Source organism: Apteryx mantelli, chromosome 16, assembly GCF_036417845.1.
Source record: "Apteryx mantelli isolate bAptMan1 chromosome 16, bAptMan1.hap1, whole genome shotgun sequence".
In the NCBI taxonomy this organism is placed as follows: Eukaryota; Metazoa; Chordata; class Aves; order Apterygiformes; family Apterygidae; genus Apteryx; species Apteryx mantelli.
This window is the reverse complement of record NC_089993.1, coordinates 21410935-21431817: the sequence shown is the minus strand read 5'-3', so window position 1 is coordinate 21431817 and position 20883 is coordinate 21410935. Positions and strand designations below refer to the sequence as shown.

At 42.3% G+C, this 20883-nt stretch overlaps 2 protein-coding genes across 3 annotated transcripts; one reads left to right on the top strand and one right to left on the bottom strand.

Moving 5' to 3' along the window:
• Positions 1–80: 80 nt before the first annotated feature.
• Positions 81–8957, bottom strand: EARS2 (glutamyl-tRNA synthetase 2, mitochondrial). The gene is made up of 9 exons (XM_067306568.1): positions 8873–8957; positions 7994–8149; positions 6826–7015; positions 5859–6331; positions 4881–4989; positions 4179–4332; positions 2475–2605; positions 1711–1846; positions 81–1109 (listed from the first exon to the last, which is right to left on the bottom strand). The coding sequence occupies exons 1-9, from the start codon at positions 8955–8957 to the stop codon at positions 1026–1028; spliced, it is 1518 nt and encodes a 505-aa protein (XP_067162669.1). The 3' UTR covers positions 81–1025.
• A 404-nt stretch (positions 8958–9361) lies between these two features.
• Positions 9362–17147, top strand: UBFD1 (ubiquitin family domain containing 1). 2 transcript variants are annotated; one of them, XM_067306445.1, is made up of 7 exons: positions 9365–9445; positions 9598–9861; positions 9963–10171; positions 11364–11429; positions 11629–11734; positions 14301–14383; positions 16059–17147. In XM_067306445.1, the coding sequence occupies exons 1-7, from the start codon at positions 9415–9417 to the stop codon at positions 16167–16169; spliced, it is 870 nt and encodes a 289-aa protein (XP_067162546.1). In that variant the 5' UTR covers positions 9365–9414; the 3' UTR covers positions 16170–17147. The 2 variants fall into 2 exon arrangements, with proteins under 2 accessions (XP_067162547.1, XP_067162546.1); XM_067306446.1 differs by lacking the exons at positions 14301–14383; positions 16059–17147 and adding an exon at positions 12207–12538 and having other exon boundaries at positions 9362–9445.
• The last annotated feature ends 3736 nt before the right edge of the window (positions 17148–20883 follow it).

The window sequence follows — 20883 nt, the reverse complement described above, 5'->3', positions numbered from 1 at the left end:
ATATGTAAATTTTTATATATATAAATAAAAATAAAAAGGTTCTTTAAATATATATATATTTAAAATAAATTTATTTTGTATACGTGAATATTAAATTCACTTGCAAACGCAGCGCTCATGAGGACACCAGCACACGTACGCACCCGTTTCCAGAAAATAGTTTTCTGAGGAAAAGCAGACGAGACTTCGGAGTCCCAGATGGCTTCCTTCGCACCGCTCAAACACCGGGTGAAAAGCCCACGGGTTTTATTACAGCACGGAGTTATAGACTAGTGATATTGAATGTCATTGTAAAATATCCCTGCATTTTTCCCTCCTCCATAACTGTGCAGAGGGACACATGGGGGAAAGAATTAAATAAAAAGGAGACACCCATCATCATTCATCCAAAAAAGGAAAAACAAACCTATTGCTGGGGATATTTTTAGCTGAACTACACACGACCAACGCAGTTCACAGGGACAAGCAGCCAAGGGCTCTCCCGTATAGGGACCTTCTCACTGAGCACCTCGCTCAGGCCGGCAGGGTACTGTGCAGCGGTCAGAGGGCATCAGCTCTCACCCTGAAGCCTCTCCGTCTACCACCTGTTGGGGACCTGCCAGTTGTGACTGTAGGTCCCCTGGTTGCGAGGCTTTCTCCAAAAAGACACCGATTGCTTGGGACAAACCATGCTGGGATCAGAAATAACATTAGTTTCTGTCCATATGGTCTGGATCTGAATGTGAAATGCAGATAAAAGTCTCTTTATCCCAACCTGAACACCAGGCTACTTCTACAGGATGAAAGCACAAGGACAGATCTAAATCTGTATTTAGTTCCTCTCCTGTACAAACTGGCTTATGCTTAAGTGTAGATAGATACAGGTCTGGAAACATCATGGTGACACCTGCCTGGTCCAAAGCCCAAATCATCTGATCAAAGATAATCATACTGTGACAACAACATACAGGTCTAGGACAACGACACGAGGAGCCCTACATCATCTGAATCCCAGGCATGGCTGCTGGTGTCATTTCTGTCTCTTATTAGCTAGACAGTGCTTTGTGCATCCTTTCACACACTTCTGTGGGTCCCAAAGTCACCATCATTTCAGCAACACTTGGTCCATGCTGAAAAATTACAAGAAGTCATTGTACAAATGGAAACTTACACTTTTCAGTACAAGTTCATGCATCATCGTACAGGAAATGACAGAGTGATTAGCTATCAGATTGCTGTTAGATCAAGAGTAGGATTCTTCTAGCGGTTTAAAGACAAGATTCAATTTCTCTTTTTCACCCCTGAAGTAAAATGCTCAGCATGGGTCAAACTGAACCACAAGGATTGATACCACAGCATAAGCCAGAGTTAGGCTTTTAAAAGCTTGTTTCATAAAACTTGGTTTTGAAGCTTGTAAAAACAGAGAAACACATTGCATTGCACACAAAGACCCAGTTCTATCCAAAGCCTATAACCTTGCCAACCCTCTCTACAGCTGATCCAGGGGGTTTTCTAACTTCAGATTTGTGACCGCATAAACATGCTTTAGTAACTTCTGCCTTTCTGAAACTTTCAGAATTTCTTTACATCAGTACATTAATCCATAACAGCAGCTGATGTCAATTCTTGCAAGATGTCCAGACCAAATACTAACATTCTGCAATCACAGAAAAAATGGCTGCTAAAAGATCAGAAGGTCCCACTCTCAGAACTTTTATTTATTTTTTTTACCTGCTTTCCACTGAGTGCCAAGCGAAGGAGCTTCATCACGCTGCTGTACTTAGTCTCTCTAGTTTGCTTCTGGAGGCTTTTCAGATCTTTGCTCAACTCCTCCACAGTCAAAACAGCTGCCTGCCTTGTCATGAGCCTTAAGGAAAGAAGATATCCTGACAATCTGGTGACATATAGGACAGAGGATTCCTACCCAGGAATTCCAGCTGGACTTATCCCAGTGAAAATGCTGAATGCAAGTAAGCAAATGTCTTAGAAGACTACCAGCTACTTCAGAACAATTTTGCAAAATCTTCTGGCAATGGAAGCAGTTTAAGGTATACTTTCCTGCCCTTCGTTCCTATTCTGCGTCATGGCACTGCCTCTGTTCACAGTTCTGTTGGTGATGCATATGGGTATACCCATAGGTTGGCAGGTGGGACCACTTTAACTTAATATTGGTGCTAAAGACTTTGCCTTGCGAAACCATAACTTTAACCTAGTTCAGCATCATGTTACCATACAAACTCCACTGTGCTTCATGCTTTACAAAAATCCATAAGTGACGGTCCTTGCTGGAGAGCATTAATAGCTCTCAAAAGCTGGCAAGCAGCCTTCCAATTAAAAATGCACAGAATTTCTCACCAGTTGTTAACTACAGCACATTCCAAAGTAAAGCAAAAAAAAACCTATGAGCATGTCCAATATAAGTATAGCAACCAAGCAGTAAAACTCTGGTGTGAACAGGTGGGTGGGCAGGGAGGGAGCTAGAAGGAGACACTTACTCTGTGACTAGTTTTCCTATTTCATCTACTTCTGCAGAAATAGTTTGTAGCTGCTCTCGGGACACAGAGGGCCTAACCCACAAGTAAGAATAATCACATGATACCAGGTTCTTCAGGAGGCTTATGTGACCCTGTGGAAAGAAAGCAAAGCTGTCAAGACTGAGGTTTAAGCTGCAGGGGGAAAAAGAAGGAAACTAATTCTATCTGAGCTTTACAGACAGTCAAAAGGGGGTCCAAACACACCACTGCTTTGTACTTTGTACGTGCTCAGAAGAAATGTGAATACTGACATTTAGCCTGCTTAATTTTTTCACACCCACAACTAACTGGTGTGAACAGGGATAGGAAAAAAGCCCAAAGGGCTGCTGTACCAGTACTACAGAGCCACACACAAACTGACTCAGAGTTAGTCCCTGGGAAGTGGCTTGCCACATTCATCTGCTAGTTCTCATGCGACAAGTAGGAAGTCACATGTTTAACCCAGACTCCGCTGCCATAGCACGAACTTCATGTTGTAACTGACGGGGTCTTTTCCTGTACTTATAAAGGATGCTTTATTCTTCAAGAGAAATTCCCCAGATAATACAGTAACATCCCAGGGGCAGACTGGGAAACAGCTGGGCTCACCCTCTTCCCTGGCACTGGGAAGAGCCACGGTATCTTCTGTCCCCTTTACAGCCTGCACTCTGCCACTTGCCTGAGATCAGGACTCTGAATTCACAAACCCCACCAATTCAACACTAAGAGCTACACCCACCTCTGAAAAGAAGTTGCTTTCACTTCGCTTTCAAAGCATGGAACAGCAGCAAAGAAGTGCCTTCTGCTACCCAGTCAACAAAAGCCAGAGAAGAGCAGTCACTTTGTGCAACAGGCCCCCTCAGTGCTCAACCTTTCCACCATGGGCAAGCCACATCCTCGACTACATGAGGAGGAGCACAGCCAAAAGACTAAGGGAAGTTATTATCTCCCCTACTTGGGCACCAGCAGGGCCACACCTTCTGGGTCCCCCAAACCAAGAGGGATGCTGAGAAGCTGCAGACCATCTCCAATAGAGGGCTACTAAGAGGGCAAGGTACCTGGCACCACGTGACCAGTGAAAAGAAGTGGAAAAACCTGGGCCTTTTTAGTCTGACAAGTGATGCTAAGGGGGGAATGTCACAGCAGCCTACACTGACTTGAAGGAGAGTTACAAAGACAGTGGAACCAAACTCTTCCTGGTAACGGCGGATGGTAAAACACAAGCAACGGCTACAAGTCGCAGCTTGGGCGGTTCAGACTAGACACGAAGGAAAGTTTTTTCACTAGGAAGATAGCACAACGCTAGGTCACCCAGAAAGATGGTGGGACACATCCTTAGAAGCTTTCAAGACTCATCTACAAGCTCTCTCCTAGCTCAACAAAGTGCAGATGAGCTTACAACTCTGCAAAAACCACCAAGACATTCATGACACCCATTCCTGCAGGTCAGCCAACCATACCATCGTATTTTGGCAGTACACATGCACACAATCACCTGAACTGGCAGTGACAGCCATTTGCTGTTTACAACAGCCCTTTGCTATTTGCAGGCTGCAGAGCTTCAGAGCTCAGATCAAAGCAATGTCCAGAATCAGATGAGTCTTTATCAAGGAATCCCACAAAACCTTTACTCCCCATGCTCCAGTCCTCCCCAAAATGGCAGCACAATGTTATCACTTTTCATACTTTTCTCAGCAGAAGGACTCGCTCCACGTAATTCTTTTCTAGAACCTCTTTATCCATGTGTTGATCCCCATAGACACGCTCCACCAGCAACTGCAACTCTCTAATTAACTTCTGTCGTAGCCCCTCGTTCTCGATATGGCGGGTGAGGTGAATCCTGTAACAAAGAAGAAAACTGCTTTTGGATTTCTTTGGGTTAGACTGACTGAATCTAATAATCTCAGCCTCACAACACCTACCACTTAAATCCGTAGAACTGTTAGAAAAGCAACATTAAACTCGGGATAGACATTCGAAAATAAAGTCTTAAGCTCTAATGTACCACACCTTTCATTGTGGTGTCTATTAGCTGCACAACATCCTAGTAATACATACATGTATTTCTAGAAGTATCTTCTGGAAGTGTTACCTGTTTTTAGATGTTATTTTGCATCTAAACTTAAGACCTTGCATTCTCCTAGTTACATACTATCTGCCTAGGTTGCCACAGCATACCCGACACCAGTGTCCTAGCATAATGCAGGAGGGGGGACAAGCAAGGAAAGGCACAAGCAGGAACTATGTGTAGCACAGTGAAAAAGCCACAGTTGGAGGATCAAGCACTGGGTCAGATAAACAGAATCACCAGACAAAGCCAAGCGCTAGTAGGAAATTCTCGCTAATCTACAGATGACTAAGTTTTAAAGTTACCACTGATATTAATACCTGTTGAATTCTGGGAGTTTTTCAAGATCCAGTAGGGCAGAATGGGTCGTAATTCTGCTCATTTCAAACTGCAAGATCAGCTCCTCCAAAGTCCTCCCCATCTGATTCTCTGCAAAATAATCCAACAATCGCATAACACACATTCATTCTCCTGCACAGAACTAGTGTCACTGCTTTTTATTATAAACCTCAAGCTCAATGCTGGTGCTGCTGCACACCAAAGGAACAAGTGACATAGGAGGGCTACTTTTCACAGCACTAATAGGAAGCAGGGACATACCCAGGCAAATAGGAAAGAACTTAAGCAGGCATACACAGGAAGCTGCCCTCTACACAAGAACAGGCTCTGCTAACTACTGGTGAGGAACTAGAAACTGGGACATTCCGGCTGGCTCTATCACACTCCTCAGCGAAACACCTCTTGCATCATTCAGCCCAACAGAAGAAACACTCACAGCCAGGAAGCTTCACTACCCAGGAAAGGTTTAATTCCCAAGCATGGTTCCTGAAATACAAGTTAATCTGTGAGCCCTACACAGCAAGAGCAACAAAAGGAGTAATTGACTCAACTTCTCACAGTCTTTCAGGTTAAACAAGCAGTGTGGAAGATGTAACATGTGATACTGCAAATACTAACCACAGAACATAAGCTTCCCCAAGAATTTGCAGGGAGCTGCCTACCTACAGACAGACTCTTCACCTTCAGATGAACGTTGTCCCAGGTAGAAACCCACGAGGTATCATACTCAATTTAAATGGCTGCACAGAAACAGAAAGATTCCCACCATTTCAGTGCACCACCCAGTCTCTCCCAGGAGCTCTGCAGAAATCACTGGTGAAATTTCAGTGACAGAAACACATTCAGATTGCTTGCTTGACATCCATTCTCTGATCCCTTCAAGTACTGTCCAAGTTACCAAAATAAATCTAACCCTTTCCCCCAGAACAACGTCAAGTAGTATCCTAGCAGATACCAACCTGCAAATCCAGAGCCACAGTGGGTTATAATGTCCAGCAGAGCCTCTGGCAAGTAGCCATCCTGAGCAAAACGTTCCAGAAAAATGTCCCCTTGCCTTTTGGACAGTTTACCACCATCTTTGTTCAGAAGCAGCGGGAGGTGACCAAACTGAGGAGGATCCCAGCCGAAGGCTCTGTAGAGAAGGAGGTGCTTGGATGTTGAAGTAAGCCACTCAGTTCCACGCAGAACATGGCTGATTCCCATGTAATGGTCATCCACCACATTTGCCAGGTGGTAAGTGGGGAAGCCGTCTCCCTTGAGAATCACTGGATCGCCTTCCACATCGGCCACTTCATGCTTGCTCCAGCCATAGACGAGGTCCTGGAAGGGCTCCACACCCTTCTCGAGCCGGAAGCGGACCACCCAGTCAAAACCTTGTGACAGTTTCTCAGCCACTTCTTTGGATGTCAGGTGCCGACAGCGGTTGTCATACCTTTGAGACAGGAGAATGAATGTCTCAGTTCCACATAGGCGAATCCCCTCTGACTCTTTTTACATTCCCAAAACACCTATATGAACTCTAAACCAATTCCTAAATTGTAGCTTTAATCCTAAATCTGCCCACTATGTGTCCAGGCAAATCACTTCACTTCTGTAGGTCACTCCCCCAAACATGTAAGGGTTTTGCTGTCTTCTCCTCCTCCTATACAGCAAGATTGTGAATATTCACCAGTTATGCTTATTATCCATCGCAAAAATAGGGAGAAGCACCAGTCAGCCTGACCACTCATTCCTTTGACTTTAGCTTTGGATGTTACCCTGAAGTTAAAGTGCAAATATGAGCTAAACTGTCATACTGCTCCTGCCTTCAGCCATTTGCTGCCTTTAAGGACAGTGATACCACAATCCCATTGCCACACATTTCTTCATTAGTTTTTGTAAACATGAAGCACAGAGGCAACCACTCAGCTGAAAAGGAATCCCTACCGTGGGGTTTGTTGATTCCGCAAAGCCTCCTTCTTCAGCAGTTCCAGACGCTGAGGGGTACAAAAGCAGCGATAAGCTGCGCCCTTTTCCAAAAGCACTTCACTGGCTCTCTTATACAGGTCAAGTCTGTGTGACTGTTGGTAGGGTCCAAAAGAACCACCCCGGCGAGGACTCTCATCAGGCGGAATACCTGAAATATCAGTGTGATGGGATATAAAAAGCCCTCAGGCAGAGTGAAATCCAGAGTCAGAGCACATTAAATAAAGTTTAAAAGGCAGGAGGCTATAGAACATCCAAAGATGGTTTCTGTTCCAGAACAGCCAGCTAACTGCATCTATCCAGCACAGGACTCAGCTTCCCCTATGCTCAGGAGATTAACCCCAATCTACAACATTAGAGTTTACAGTACTGAGTGTGAAGTCCTGAGTAGAGAAAAACACCAAAACCTAGTAAATAGTTGAGTGAGTCACATGCATTACCTAGAGCAAAAAGCACTCAGGTGTACACATACGAAGCAGTGTACATCCTTACTATAGTAAATGACACTAATGCTACAGAAATGCAGCTGAGATGTTAGCCAGTTATTTTACATACTCCAAAATTACTATTCAATAGCAAAATTGTTTTAAGTTTATCGATCCAATAATGGAAACATTTGTGGAATCTGGCTCTAAGTTTACAATAAATCTGTATTCTAAAAATCATTCTCACTTTCAGTTCTTAAACTTTCAAAAAGAAGCAAAGAATTCAAAATGAGAACTGATATCTCCAGAACCCTTTTAGCAAATAATCTGTACACAAACAGTTTATCAACTTACACTGAGGTCTGCGAGTTCCAGCTTCTGAACTTTTCATCAAGCTTCTCATGCACAACCTTTGTTAGAGCTGTATCTTGTTCCACTTTCATAAATTTGGACCATTCTGTGTGTCAGACAAAGCAGCCAAAAGAAACCTAACTAGTCATTTCTTCTATAAAATACTCTTCCAGGAGGACTTTACTGATACTCAGCCATAACAATAACTACATCATCAGCCAATTCATCATCTGTTTGAAACGCTGCATAGCTTGCCATCATGCAAAACAGTCTGGATTTTGGTACTGTTAGTTTCTAAAAATAGTAGAGTCCTTCAGTAAGTAAGAAATGAAATACATAGCTTTGTAAGTTACCTGCCCAGTCCAGCATATCTTCTATTCTTTCTGCAGCTCCAGGCACCACTCGATTTTGATCTGTATCCTCTACTCTCAAAATGAAAGTTCCTTGGTGTTTTTTGGCAAAAATATAATTGTACAAAGCAGTGCGAAGGCCACCCAAATGCAGAAAACCTGTTACCATATGGAAATCAGAGCAGACCATAATGAATAAAGCACAATAAAGGGATTTTTAAGTATGAGCTGAAAGGGCAATGCTACCTGTAATGCAAATTGACATTAAATACCAAGTAGGTTGAGAGGGATGCTGCACTGAAACACTTATTCGCCTTGTGGGCCATTAAAGCCCTACCTTCACTATGGAACTAAAGCATTGATAACTACCTTCCAAAAGTGTGTTCCCTGAAGTGATCTGGAAACTAGCACACACTTGAAAATGCCACTTTCACAGTCTTTCATAAGACACTGCAGATGCTAAAGAATTATTTCCATACCGAGAAGGTGAATCTAACTTTGAAAATCACTAGCAGAAACTCAGCTTCACAATTTAGTAGTGAAAACGTACTTTAGAGAGGGCCCAAGGGCAAGAACTTTAGCCAGCGCTCAGAGCGCTACCCAGTCATAAGATCCAGCACAAACCGGGTCCAAATTATCGCCAAGATCGCAATAAGCTCGTATTTTAGCAGCTGAACTGCTGACGAAAGGCCGCTGCCCCGCAGCCACAGCTCTGCAGACCCCGCACTCGGAGCCCGGCGCCGCTGGAGCAGAAGGCGGCGAGGCCTCCGCTGACCGACACGGCACCCCCGCGAGGCAGGCGGCCGGGGGGAGCGCTCCGCACCGGGCCGAGCAGGCGGCTCCGCACCGCTAAACCGGGCCGGGCCGGGCCGGGTCGGTTACCTGTGGGGCTGGGCCCGAAGCGCACGCGCGGTCCCGGTCCCGGTCCCGGTCCCGCCGCGCGCAGCGCCCGCAGCGCCCGCGCCATCCCGCCGCGCCGCTTCCGCCGGGACGCGGCCAGCCAATCGCCGCGCGCAGGGCGGGGTCAACAGGGGGCGGGGTCAACAGAGGGCGGAGCGCCCCTTAAGGGGGCCGCGGCCGAGCACGCCAGGGCCGTCGCCAGGCCCCTCGCCGGACGGGACCCGCTGGCTCCGCCTTGCGCAGCAATACCCACCGGGCAGGGCCTCTGCGCTCGAGGGGGAGGCTCGGAGGAGCACCGCGGCTCCCCGCCCGCGCCCCTCCGCAGCGCTGCCGTTAGTCCCGGGGCAGAGGGCCTGCCGTAGGGCGGCCCCGCGGAGCACGCGCTGGCTGCTGGGCGGGGCTGAAGAGCCGGCCTACGGCGGCTGGGAGGGGTCAAATGGGGCGGGCTACGGGGGCCGGCGTGGTCCAACGCCTGGAGACGGGCGTTTCCCGGCGCGCCCCGCGGCAGATTGTACACAATCATCATGGCTGCCGCCGCCTCTCCCTCCGCCGATGGTAGGAGCGGGCGGCGGCGGGGCGAGGCGGGCGGGGGCGGCGGGGCTGGGCCGGGCCGGGTGGCGGCAGAGGCGCGGCAGGGCCGGGGCCCGAGGCCCGAGGCGGGGCGGGGCCGCCCGGCGGCTGGGGTCTCCCTGTGCGCTCGCCCCCAGGTGCCGAGGAGCCGGGCATGGAGGCGGAGGAGCTGCCGCTGGGCTGCGGCGGCGGCGGGGAGGGCGGCGCGGCGGCGGGGCGGCCTCCGGAGGCGGAGGAGCGGCCGGACCTCTCGCAGGCGTCTGTCAGCAACGGCAGCGACTCGGAGAGCGGGAAGGAGCTGGTGGAGCTAAAGGTCATCTGGAACAAGAACAAGTACGACGTGAAGTTCCGCCTGGACAGTACCGGGGCCGACCTGAAACAGAAGATCCACTCGCTCACAGGTCTGTGCTGCGCTGCCTCCGGCCGCAGCCCGCACCTCCTCTCCCCGAAACGCGCTCCGCAGTCATGAGGCGTGCTTGTAATCTTTATTCTTGCCTCTTAGGCCTTCCACCTGCTATGCAGAAAGTTATGTTCAAGGGACTTCTACCAGAGGAGAAAACGTTACGAGAGATCAAAGTGACAAATGGTGCAAAGATAATGGTTGTTGGATCTACTATCAATGATGTTTTAGCAGTAAATACACCCAAAGAAGCTGCTCAACAGGAGGTCAAGGCTGAAGAAAATAAAAAGGAGCCCCTTTGCAGACAAAAGGTTATTGTTGTCTCAATAATTCCTGGTATGGGGAAACTGTAGTATTTACATGGTTCTCTTGTAATATCCTGCTGTTATCTTTGGGTCCTGGTCCTATGTAACGCAGGCTGTTGTTTTTTTTTTTTACATAGTTAAGTGTTAGAGGAAGGGCTCTCTGTAGAGGAATCGTAACAGTAGAAAACATTATTTAGCCCAGTAGAGTCGGTGGCTTTGCAAGGTGCCTGTTGTGCTGGTGCCAGGTATATTCTAGCATTTCAAACAAGAAATGGGGAGTAATGGAAATATTTCATAGTTGTTAGTTCAAACACGATGTAGGTTAGTTGCATCTAAAAGCTAACTAATCTTTGTTGCTATAAAATAGTTTGACCTCTAAAACTGCCTTCAAAGTGGATACCCAAAGAGCAGTTTCTTCAGCTGTCCCAGCACTGAGGGGAACATGAATGTTGAATACTCCTCTCACATCTTGGAAGTGTTGCCTCCTAATAGGAAGTGAAGCGCGATGCGGTAACACTTGTTCTGGTGGCTGTGCTGCAATGGTGTGGGGCTGATAAAGATTTTCAGCCCAAGGTATTATCAGCCCCACACCTTCCTCAAAATAAATATGATTAAAAATTAAAATGTTCATCATTGATCTATAACCTTTATGAAACGTGCTTTTGTTTTTCTATAATCTATCATAGTTCACGTTCACTGTAAGTCCCATCATTGTTTAAAGGTACTCAGCAAGTTAAAAGCTGTGAGCATGTTTTTCTTAGTTACTACTGCTCTAATCTGTTGTGGCTGTGTTGCGGTATGTTGCACTGTCAAATGTAAGGGATTTTCTGCCATTCACTGAACATAACACTTGACTGTTAAAACTGTCTTGCTAAATGCCAACTATGTGATTCAGCATGTATGATATTAAAGCAAGGCGCTTTTTTTTTTTTATATGTATATGTGTATATATATATTCTAGAAGGGATGCTACCCTTTGCATCATATTGGGATTTTATTAGCTTATAAAATTTTTAAGATTGTCATAGAAGGTGCTTGGTTAACTTTGAGAATTAACCATTTTCTGTGTGATAAATGACTGTGAATAGTCCTTAACTGTTTCATAGTGCTATTGGGATATGGTTAAGGGTACAGTCAGAAATAAATTGCAGAATTCTGTTGTATTGGTGTAAATTCTAATTTCTGTTTTATATTGTAGCAACACAGAAAAGTATTGGATAAAGGCAAACCCGATGATGTGATGCCTTCTGTTAAAGGTGTTCAGGTAGGTAAATAAGTATATGGCATATTGTCATAATCAGAAAAGAGCATATTTATTGTGGTTTGAGGTCGTCTTTGCTGGTTCTATCTTTTCTTGCAATCTTAGTAGAAAAAACTGGATAGTCCTTATGCTCAAAAAGCTGAGGATACAGTTTTTCCTGTTAAAGTCTTTCACCATGACTCTCTATGTTGCCTTTTTGTAGGAGCGCCTGCCAACAGTGCCATTATCTGGCATGTACAACAAGTCAGGGGGGAAAGTAAGATTGACCTTTAAACTTGAGCAAGACCAGCTATGGATTGGTACAAAAGGTGAGCAACTCTAAAACTGAGATGAATAGTTCATAATGGGGCTGTAAGTGGTTTGTGCAAACTAGAAATATTTTCTGGTGTGAATAAATTGTATTTAGGAAATAATATTGGTATTTGAATACTTAAAAACTAAATTTTGCATCCTTTTCTCAAATGGCATTCTCTCAGATCATTTGAACATTATCTGATATTTTACTTCTTTTCTTGAAAAACTTGAGTTCAGTTTTGCTGGTATGACTTGCTTTCCAGTCTGCTGTTCATAGCTTCCAATTGTATATTATAATATTTGGCATTTCTAGCATATCTCAAGAGCACTTCATAAACATTGGTTTGACCCCCACATTGTAGAGAGGCTCGATGACTTGGATAAGACCCCAAAGGGAATCTTAGAACTGGGAATAAAGCTAGGAGTGCTGGCATTTCTGTCATTATCTGTCCTTCCAACCAAAATTAGTTGGGTGTCTTGTTTCAGTGATGTACAACTGCAGAAACTATGGCATGTGTTGCTGTGCAGAGGAATCAGTTTACCGTCTTGAGTGGTGCCAGGAGGAGCTGAAAGTGCTGTGGTGATAACATGCATTGCTGAGGACGTCTCAGATAATCCCCCTGCCTCCAAAGGAAGCTGTGCCCCTTTAATTTGACCAGGATGGGGCAATATTACCATGATGAGCAAGAAGAATAGAAGTGCTTGCTCACTGTCCCAGTAAAATAACCTAATTGGATGATAATATTAGCTTTGGATGGCACCTCCAGCTGCTACGTTATTTCCAAAGTAAGCAGAAATCTCAGAAGTTTTTGACCTTTCCTATGTAGGACAGACTTGATTGTGAAGATTTTCTGGCTTTAAAATCTATTTCAGTATTAAATCTATTGCAGAGATTTCTCCTGGGCTAAGTGATGGAGAGAGACCTTGTATTTTTTTTCTCTATAGACTGGGCAGCTGAGTTTTTTCATTATTGATAATGTGTTCTAAATACTTGATTAGTATTTCAGTAATTAATTCTCTCATCCCACCTTCTAGACCAGTTTCAAGTTTAGTATTCCTGAAGTGTTCTGGGTTAGTGTTTCTTAAATATGAAATTTGATTCTTCTTGTAATCATCTGTCTTTAATGTAACCTGTCACCCTACTTCCCAAAATTAGCAGCGACTTACTTCCTTTAGGGAACATTTGTAATTGCTGGCTGTTGTGTGGAAAAGTTCCTTCCTGCTCAGAGAAATTTATGGCAGATGTCAGCACGTATGGGCTAGAATAAACACAACTACCTGTTAACACCGTTTCTGACTGGATAGTCCTTGAAGATTGAAACTGTCTCTCTCCCACCCACCCTTCCTGTGCTTCACAGACCACTTTACATTTTTGTAGTCTAAGGTTTGCTATAGCTAGATACTCTCAGATACTCTGTATGCTTTTCATAGAGGCATTGATAATATGAGTTTGTCTGTTGCTGAGATCTTGTGAAGAGTAATTAATTTGAATGCAAAATAAGTGCAAAGTAAGATTCTTTACTCAGTGAATGAGTCTGGGGTAGTTCAGAGCGAGCTTAGTTGAAGCACAGAGATGCAGAATATTTTTTTGCATCACAAACTAATTTACAAGGTACAAACTATGCGTTTGTTCATATCCCTGGGTGCCTTTTATAAGTAGGTGTTCTCCTCTGGCTCACACAAATTAAAAAGTCATACATATCTAAGGAATTCATTGTTTCATATCTCATTTGTAGAGTGTTTATTATTATTATTATTTTTTTTTGTCTTGTACTCAAAAAGATAATTTTAGGCGGACAGTGAAGGTTGGAATTGAAAGAAAGGTTCTTGGATTTAAGTCTTCAGGAAGAAGGGAGGACATAAGTGAGACAGAAGAAATCAGCCACGAACCGTATACTTTGTAGTTTTTGTTGGTTACACCTGACTGGCTGACATTAGTCTATCATGTAATTGTAGGGGTTTTTTTTCAGTTTCTCTTTTTGTTTCTTTCCCTATTTACTCCTCATTAACTTCCTTCCCTGTCTTTTCATAGTGACAGTTGAACACTACTTCAGAGTAAAACCAGCACTAGACTTCCAAAGAGTTAGCCGATCTTCATTCAGTTTTTTTCAGTCTTGTCCTTTTCATAAAGCTTAGTTTAATCCTTTGTAGTCAGTCCTGCATATTCTTACACTTGGATTTACTTTCACTATGGTGAGTAATCCCACTGATCAGAGTGGAGTTACTTATGGAGTTATGTTAAATAAAGCCTTCCCCCCCCTGCCCTGCTGCCACCTCAGTCAATTTAAGGCCCGAAGCAGGTAGACTGAACTTACTTAATATGGTGCAGAGACATAAAAACCTGGGTAGTTCTGTGATAAACGTTTAGATTTCTTTGAATTAACTGTTGGCATACCGGTTGTGGGATTTGTGGTAATGTGGAAGACTGGCTTCCAAGCAGCAGATATCCAAAGTTCACCCTAAAAGGAAAGACTGCTGACACGAGATCCTCTCGGAAGTAATAGAGGTGGTATTTAAAGTTGACATGAAATACTACTGCCTCATCTATCAGAAATAATACTTTGATCAATTTTAATGTAGAGAGAACAGAAAAGTTACCCATGGGGTCCATTAAAAATGTGGTGAGTGAGCCTATTGAAGGACATGAGGATTATCACATGATGGTAAGTAATCCTTCTTTCTACTTTAATAATATCAATCTAATTACTTCATGCAAATACACAGAAATGAGGGTTTTAAACTAGAGTAAGTCTGAGACTGATAGTAATAAAAACGTCATGTGCTGTGAAAAGTTGGAATGTCAGTATTGTCTGCTGTCATGATGTAAATATTTTGGGTAGTGTATAATGAATGTCTGCTACTTTGTGGAAATCTTGACTGGTTTCACACAACTGTTAGTGCTACTTAATATCCTCCATCTTGTTATGACAGTATAATCATAGTAAAAAAATTAAATATACAGTATTTTCCTAAAATGGAGTGTCATGATACTTTTAAACAAAGGGACTGTAGGGCAGACTTCCAAAAGAAAGGTCAGCCTACAATGTGAACATCGAACACTAAACTCTTCTAAAAAGATGTATCCCATTTTAGTCCTGTTTTCACTTTTTCATTTTGTTTTTGTTTTTCCTTTTGTGATGTGCTGTTTTAAGTAAGTATATAAATTGTTATGCTTCTCTTATATTCCTCCAAAAGACCTTGGCATAGAAATTTTTAGTTTGTGAGAACTACCTTCCTTTCACTATAACTATGAATTAATGTTCTTTGATAGTGCTTGCTGCCAATCATTTCCTTTAAAAATACAAAATAAAAGCCTTACCTCACACAGTAGTGAGGTCGTTTTGTCAAGAAACTGTTAGCTTGATTTCTTAGCATTAGTGATATTTTCCTATATCTAGTTTAATGCTAGTTTCTACTTTCTTTATATAAACAACAGGACTTGTTGGAGGTTAGAAAAAATAGAGACTTGATTTTGCAATAATTCTCTTTTCCACGTTTAAGTTTCTGAAATACTGATAATGGGTTTAGAAAACTAATATATTTCTGAAGAGAACAGTACTAATTCTCCTGGAGTTTTGGGGTGTTTCTTTTTATCTGTAGTTTCTTTTGAGGTTTTGTTTCCAAAATGCAGTAACTAACTTTCAGCGTTGAAGTAAGTTCCTTGTACAAAAGTCTGCTTCTCTCTTTAAGGGAAGAAAAGGGAAATGCTATACCTTAAAATTACTGTCTTCAGGAGGGAGCTGATCTAGTCTTGTGCAAATATTTGATTTTTTGATCACCCGTGTAGAACAATGACCTCTTTAGATTATGCTATAGTAAACTCCTATCCTAAAACAAGGGTAGAGATTGTCATGCTGTAATACTCCTCTCCTATTTATTCTGATGCAAGTAGAGAGTAATACTTTGTCTAAATATAAAATTCTGTGAAGATTCTTTTTTTTTTTTAAACATGGTCATTGCCTTAGTTCCCTTCTGCTTCTTAGCTCTGTGCATTCTGGTAGTTGCTTTAGAGACTTATCTTTGAGTTATGCTTCAGATTCTGACTTCCAGAATATGTTCCTCATGTTCTTGAAACTGGCCAAGAGTTTTCATTGCTGCTATGATATCTTAAATGAAAGAGCTCGTTGTTTTAATTGGTACTTTACAGTTCTTGTTTCTCCGAGGAATATTTTCTTCAATTGCATACCAAATATTTTTAGTGTGCACCAAGTATTTGAAGGAGACAATAGATGCAGCGGACTTGCTTGATTTTTGTAGTGGATAAATTGGATGTCCAGTCTGACTCGTATAAGCTGTTCTGTTTCCCATTTGTAAATGTTGTCATTTTTAACTTTGCAGGCATTTCAGCTGGGCCCAACAGAAGCATCTTACTACTGGGTCTATTGGGTACCAACTCAATATGTTGATGCAATCAAAGACACGGTGCTGGGGAAATGGCAGTATTTTTGAAAGCACGCTCACCTCTGGCACAGGAAAATGACACAAAGCTAAGGACACTGCTGGGAGAGGCCTCCAACATCCCTGGATGATATAGTCCTGGAACTTATTAATAAAATATGATAAACGAGGCATTGATGGAAGCCAGAGGTGATGTTCTTTCACCATTAGTTTACTTTTAACTTAAAAATTTCAGCATCCCTTTTCTGCAGTCAGCTTCAACCATATTTAAAGCAAATACAATGGAAATCAATAAATCTTAATTCACAAAATATTGTGTGTAATACACTTAAATCTGCTGAGAGTTGATCTTCCATTTTAGTTTTAAAAAGAAAATATTACAGTCTATTACTGAGGATTTTTTACATGGTTGGAACAAAAATATTTTCATAATCTTTCAGTTACAAGCATTAGACTTAATTTAGTTACTTGGTTGTGACTGAGAATTTCAGAAACAGTTTTTTAAAATAAACTTTAAATAGTATGCAAAATTGATGTTCAGTAAGCCATATTCTGCTGGGCCTTTTATTTCAGGTTTGACTCTTTGGTAGCAAAACTTTTTTTTTTAACCCAAAGGTTTTTTGTTTGTTTTTTGTTTTGTTTTTTATATATATACTAGAAGCCCTGGGCTGGTACTTGGCATGTTTGGAGCAGATGAATACCACTGTGGATGTTTTGCAATCACAATGACCCGGTGCTGCTTACTGTCCCATTTCATGCCATTTTAGTTATTTTCTTCCCACCTGCATACCTCTCTGCTCCTCTTCTGCCTCCTGCCTGGGGAGCTACATTTTAGGAGCTGTTTCCTGATTGTGCATGTTGCAGCCCTGAAACATTTTGCAGCTGTTGTGATGACACTTACCTATTTGACTGAGAAGAACCTCTAGAGTGCACTATGTGGTAGAGTCTGGCAGGAGCGTACTGAAGTAGTAACCCAGATGTTGCAAAGGAAGTGAACCAGAGACCTTCCTGTGTGGGGTTTTTTGTGTGTTTGGGTTTTTTTGTTGTGTTTTTGGGGGGGGAGGGAAGGGGGAGAGGGATGGGGGAGATCAGATGTCTAAAATGCCATTTTATTTGGACCCTGAATAATTGTGATAGTCTTTTGTGACCTAGATTTGAAAATTTACAGTAATCTTATTCAGTAAGTCTTACCAAATTTAGGCTATCTATCCAACAACTGATCTTTTAAAGTTTAAATCACCTTTCAGCTTTTCTTTGCTCAAGTTTTCAGGAACTTCTTGCATCTAGTCCTGTCTGAAATAATGTTCCTTGCCTTTGGTTTGTGATACTCTGCCTGTCATCTCAGCAATTAATGTGCCATTTATCTCAGGTTTTCTGAATGGACCTTTCAGTCCTGAAAAGGTGCACACCCTTAACAGATTGTATTGCACAGTCAGACCAAATCAGTCTTACTATGCGTTAAACCTGCATCTAAGAGATTTTTTTTTTAACACTGTAGGCTTAACATTTGTTCAATACAAGTAGTCAACATTTTGTGACATTCAAGGAGAGACATCCTTTCAGGAACAGCTGAACATAATGTATTCCCTGTCCATTTTTCGCTTTCCTTGAAATAGCCCAGTTGAAACTCAGCAGGTGCAAATTCCCAAGTGAATATTTATTTTATTTTTATTTTATTATAGACAGGGAAAAATGTTAATTTTATGACATAAGGGTCTTCAATTTTTTTCTATTATTGAAAGTGAATTTGGGTTAAGGTGACATTTACCTATATGCTATTGATAGTAGCATAAGCAGCTGTTGTTTTGTATTTTCAGTTAGAACATTCATTCAATATGAATTTTAAAGTTGTTCCACATCCTACATCTATAAACTATTGATGTGCTTGTTACTCTTGTAGCTTGAGATATTTTCTTTCTGTGTACAAGCCAACAGCAGTGTGTCTTGACACGAATTCGTTGTGACACGAGTTTTTCCTGAAGTAGTGCCGTGTCAGTTCCTTAGAACAGCCTCCTCCCGAAAGCTCCAAGCAAGGGTATGAATGCAGATAATGGAATTGCTATGAGTTAGTATGAGATGTAATTACAACTTAAATGCAGTTATCGTACTTTTTATTTCCTAATCGCCAATTCAAGTATTAAGGCTAAAATTTAAATTTCAGTGTCTGTGTATGCACTACAATACTGCATCGTATGCTTTATATGGTGTATAAAGAAAATTAGTGGCATTAGCTTTTTCTGTCACTTGGATTCACCTTTGCACTCTGCTAGTCTTGTTGGTTCAGTGACTGTTGACTTCCACTCGCTACCCGACTTGCTTGGACCTGTCTGTACGTCCATTCATGCTCCGTTTTCCTTTCCCATTCTTTCGTTTGCTTGCCCCTTGAGAGGACATGTATCTTAATTCCAAGCGTCCCCCCGTGTTCCGGTGGCTTGTGTTGGATGCAGCAATACGGGTGAGTACGCTCTGCTGCCAGTGCTGAGGTGGCGCATATCTACCTGATCTAATCGCTGTCGAGGCAGCAAGGGCACCTTGGGCCCGGAGTACAGTGTAGTGTTTAACGTTCCTGTCGGCTCCTTTTCCAAGGGCACGGTTATTCTGCATCCTGTGCCAGGTACAGTAAATCATTGATTTCAAAAGAGAATGAATATAAAAAATGTAGATTACAGAGCAGTTTTAAACATGGAGGAAAAAATATTATAAATTAAGAAAATCAAACTTGGTCCTGTTTAGGTACTTCTTTTTTAGTTGAATTTGATTTGAAAAATTAAACTGTTTCACTTTTCTTCCATGTGCAAAATTTGAATTAAAATACAGGAAAGGGATACCTAAAATGCTTTAATTGGTGTTTGTTGGCTAAATATAGGAAGTTTCTTGGAAGTTCTTTGAAATTAGTGTTCCAATTGAATTTACCAGTACCTCTTTAGAGGTTCCTCTTTTGGAATGATGTGGAGCTTTGTATCTTCTGGTATATACCAACTTTTTAAAGGCACTTACTGACATTAATGATCATAAACATCTAAGAAAACGCCATCTCTTTAGTTGTATAGTGTCATGGCTTGTTTAATTGGGGAGCTGTTTTCTAGCCTCTTACTTTGGATTTTACTCTTATAATTAGGGTAGTTTCCAGGGCAGATTGAGGATGCCAAATGGTCCTGTGGGGGAATTTGGCAGTTAGTCCTCAGTAAAATACAAGCGTAACAAATAAAATGCAAATACAATCAGTATTTTAAGTTGACTGATTAAGGTTGTTTTCAGATCATTCATGTAATCTTCCATAGGAAGTATACGGTAATATCTGTGGTGATTCTTATGCAAAAGTTGAAGTATTTCAGTTAAGTTACAATTTAACACCTTTCTAGGGAGATCAGTTCCCTATTGTATATATGTGTAATTCCTTACGAACATTAATTTTGGGATGCTATTCCTTATGAAGTTGTATTAAGTGCTTTGCTAGGTTTACTAATTGGTGATTAAAGTATCTGGAATGCAAATGTGGGTTTTCAACAGAAGACAGTATTTCCTCATGCGAGTTTCCTAGCTGCTTTTAATGCACAGGCAGTGTGTCCTTTGCAGTTCTTCTTGGTGCCATTATTTCATTAAAGTGCAGTAGCAATAAACACTGTCTGTGAGGAGTTCTGTTGCAGTTACCAAGCTCCTCGTAGGCCTTTGTCGATGGTGTTGAGTGTTTCAACTCGCCTGTATACCGTTCCTTTCACTCTTCTGTGTCCAATGCTATGGGTTTCTTGTTTCTCTCCTTGTTCTGAGTTTAGTATTCCTTCCATATCTGTTTGTGCATCCCAAGCATAAACAGTTTCTGGATTCGTATTTCATTAGGAATGCAAATGTATATCGTTAAACCTTGTTTGGGTTTGAACATAGACCATATCTTGTATGAAAATCTTGTATTACTTGCAAGTTTTTCATATCAAGTTTAAGATTAGAGTAAATCATTACTTTCTCTTAGCGACATAGTCTTACGAGAAATGTATTATTAAAATAAGGATGTTACTGTGATGAAAGAGAAAAGGTGGTTTGAAGAAAAAGAATTACGTAAGAAACTGTTAACACACAATAGTTTATAACTTGTAAGGCACGAACCTGTTCAGTTTTACAGTTTACACAGTTTGTATCCATAGTTTCATACCTTAAGGGCCAAAGAGAAACAATTCATTTGCAATGACACAGTATCAGAGGTGCCATATTTTGGTGGTGGTCTGTTGCATGTTCTCCCTCCCCTGCTCCCGGCGGTCCCGTGCCGTCTCCGGGGATGCGGCGGTAAGGGCAGGGGCAGGCTCTTCGCGGGGCCCCGCGTGCTCAGCGCGCTGCGCTCTGGTTGCTTCTTGTGCCAGCTCGGTGGAGCAAGGTTTGTTTTCAAACTTTCCTTCTGTTTACTTTTCTCTTTCTTTATCTGTAACTTTATTTTCCGGGGGATTGCTTTCATTTTGAGCTGAGTACTCTAGCCTTTCAGAATTGGACTGTTTGTATCTTGTTTTGTTAATTAACATCCTAGTCGCTGGGGGGAGGAGGAGGGGACCAGGAGAGCTGTAGCAAGTCTTGTATGAAACATATGGCTGTTCCACCTTCTAGCCGAGGATTTGCTTTCTGTGGTTCATGGAAGTTCACTATGTCTTACCCATATTCTGAGCAATTCATTCTTTGGTTTTCTATTCAAAAACAAAAAAAAGTCTTAGATCACGTTTGTGTCCTCTGCAGATTTATTTTAAATGGAATATGTAAGTACCATGTTTTATGGTATTTTTAA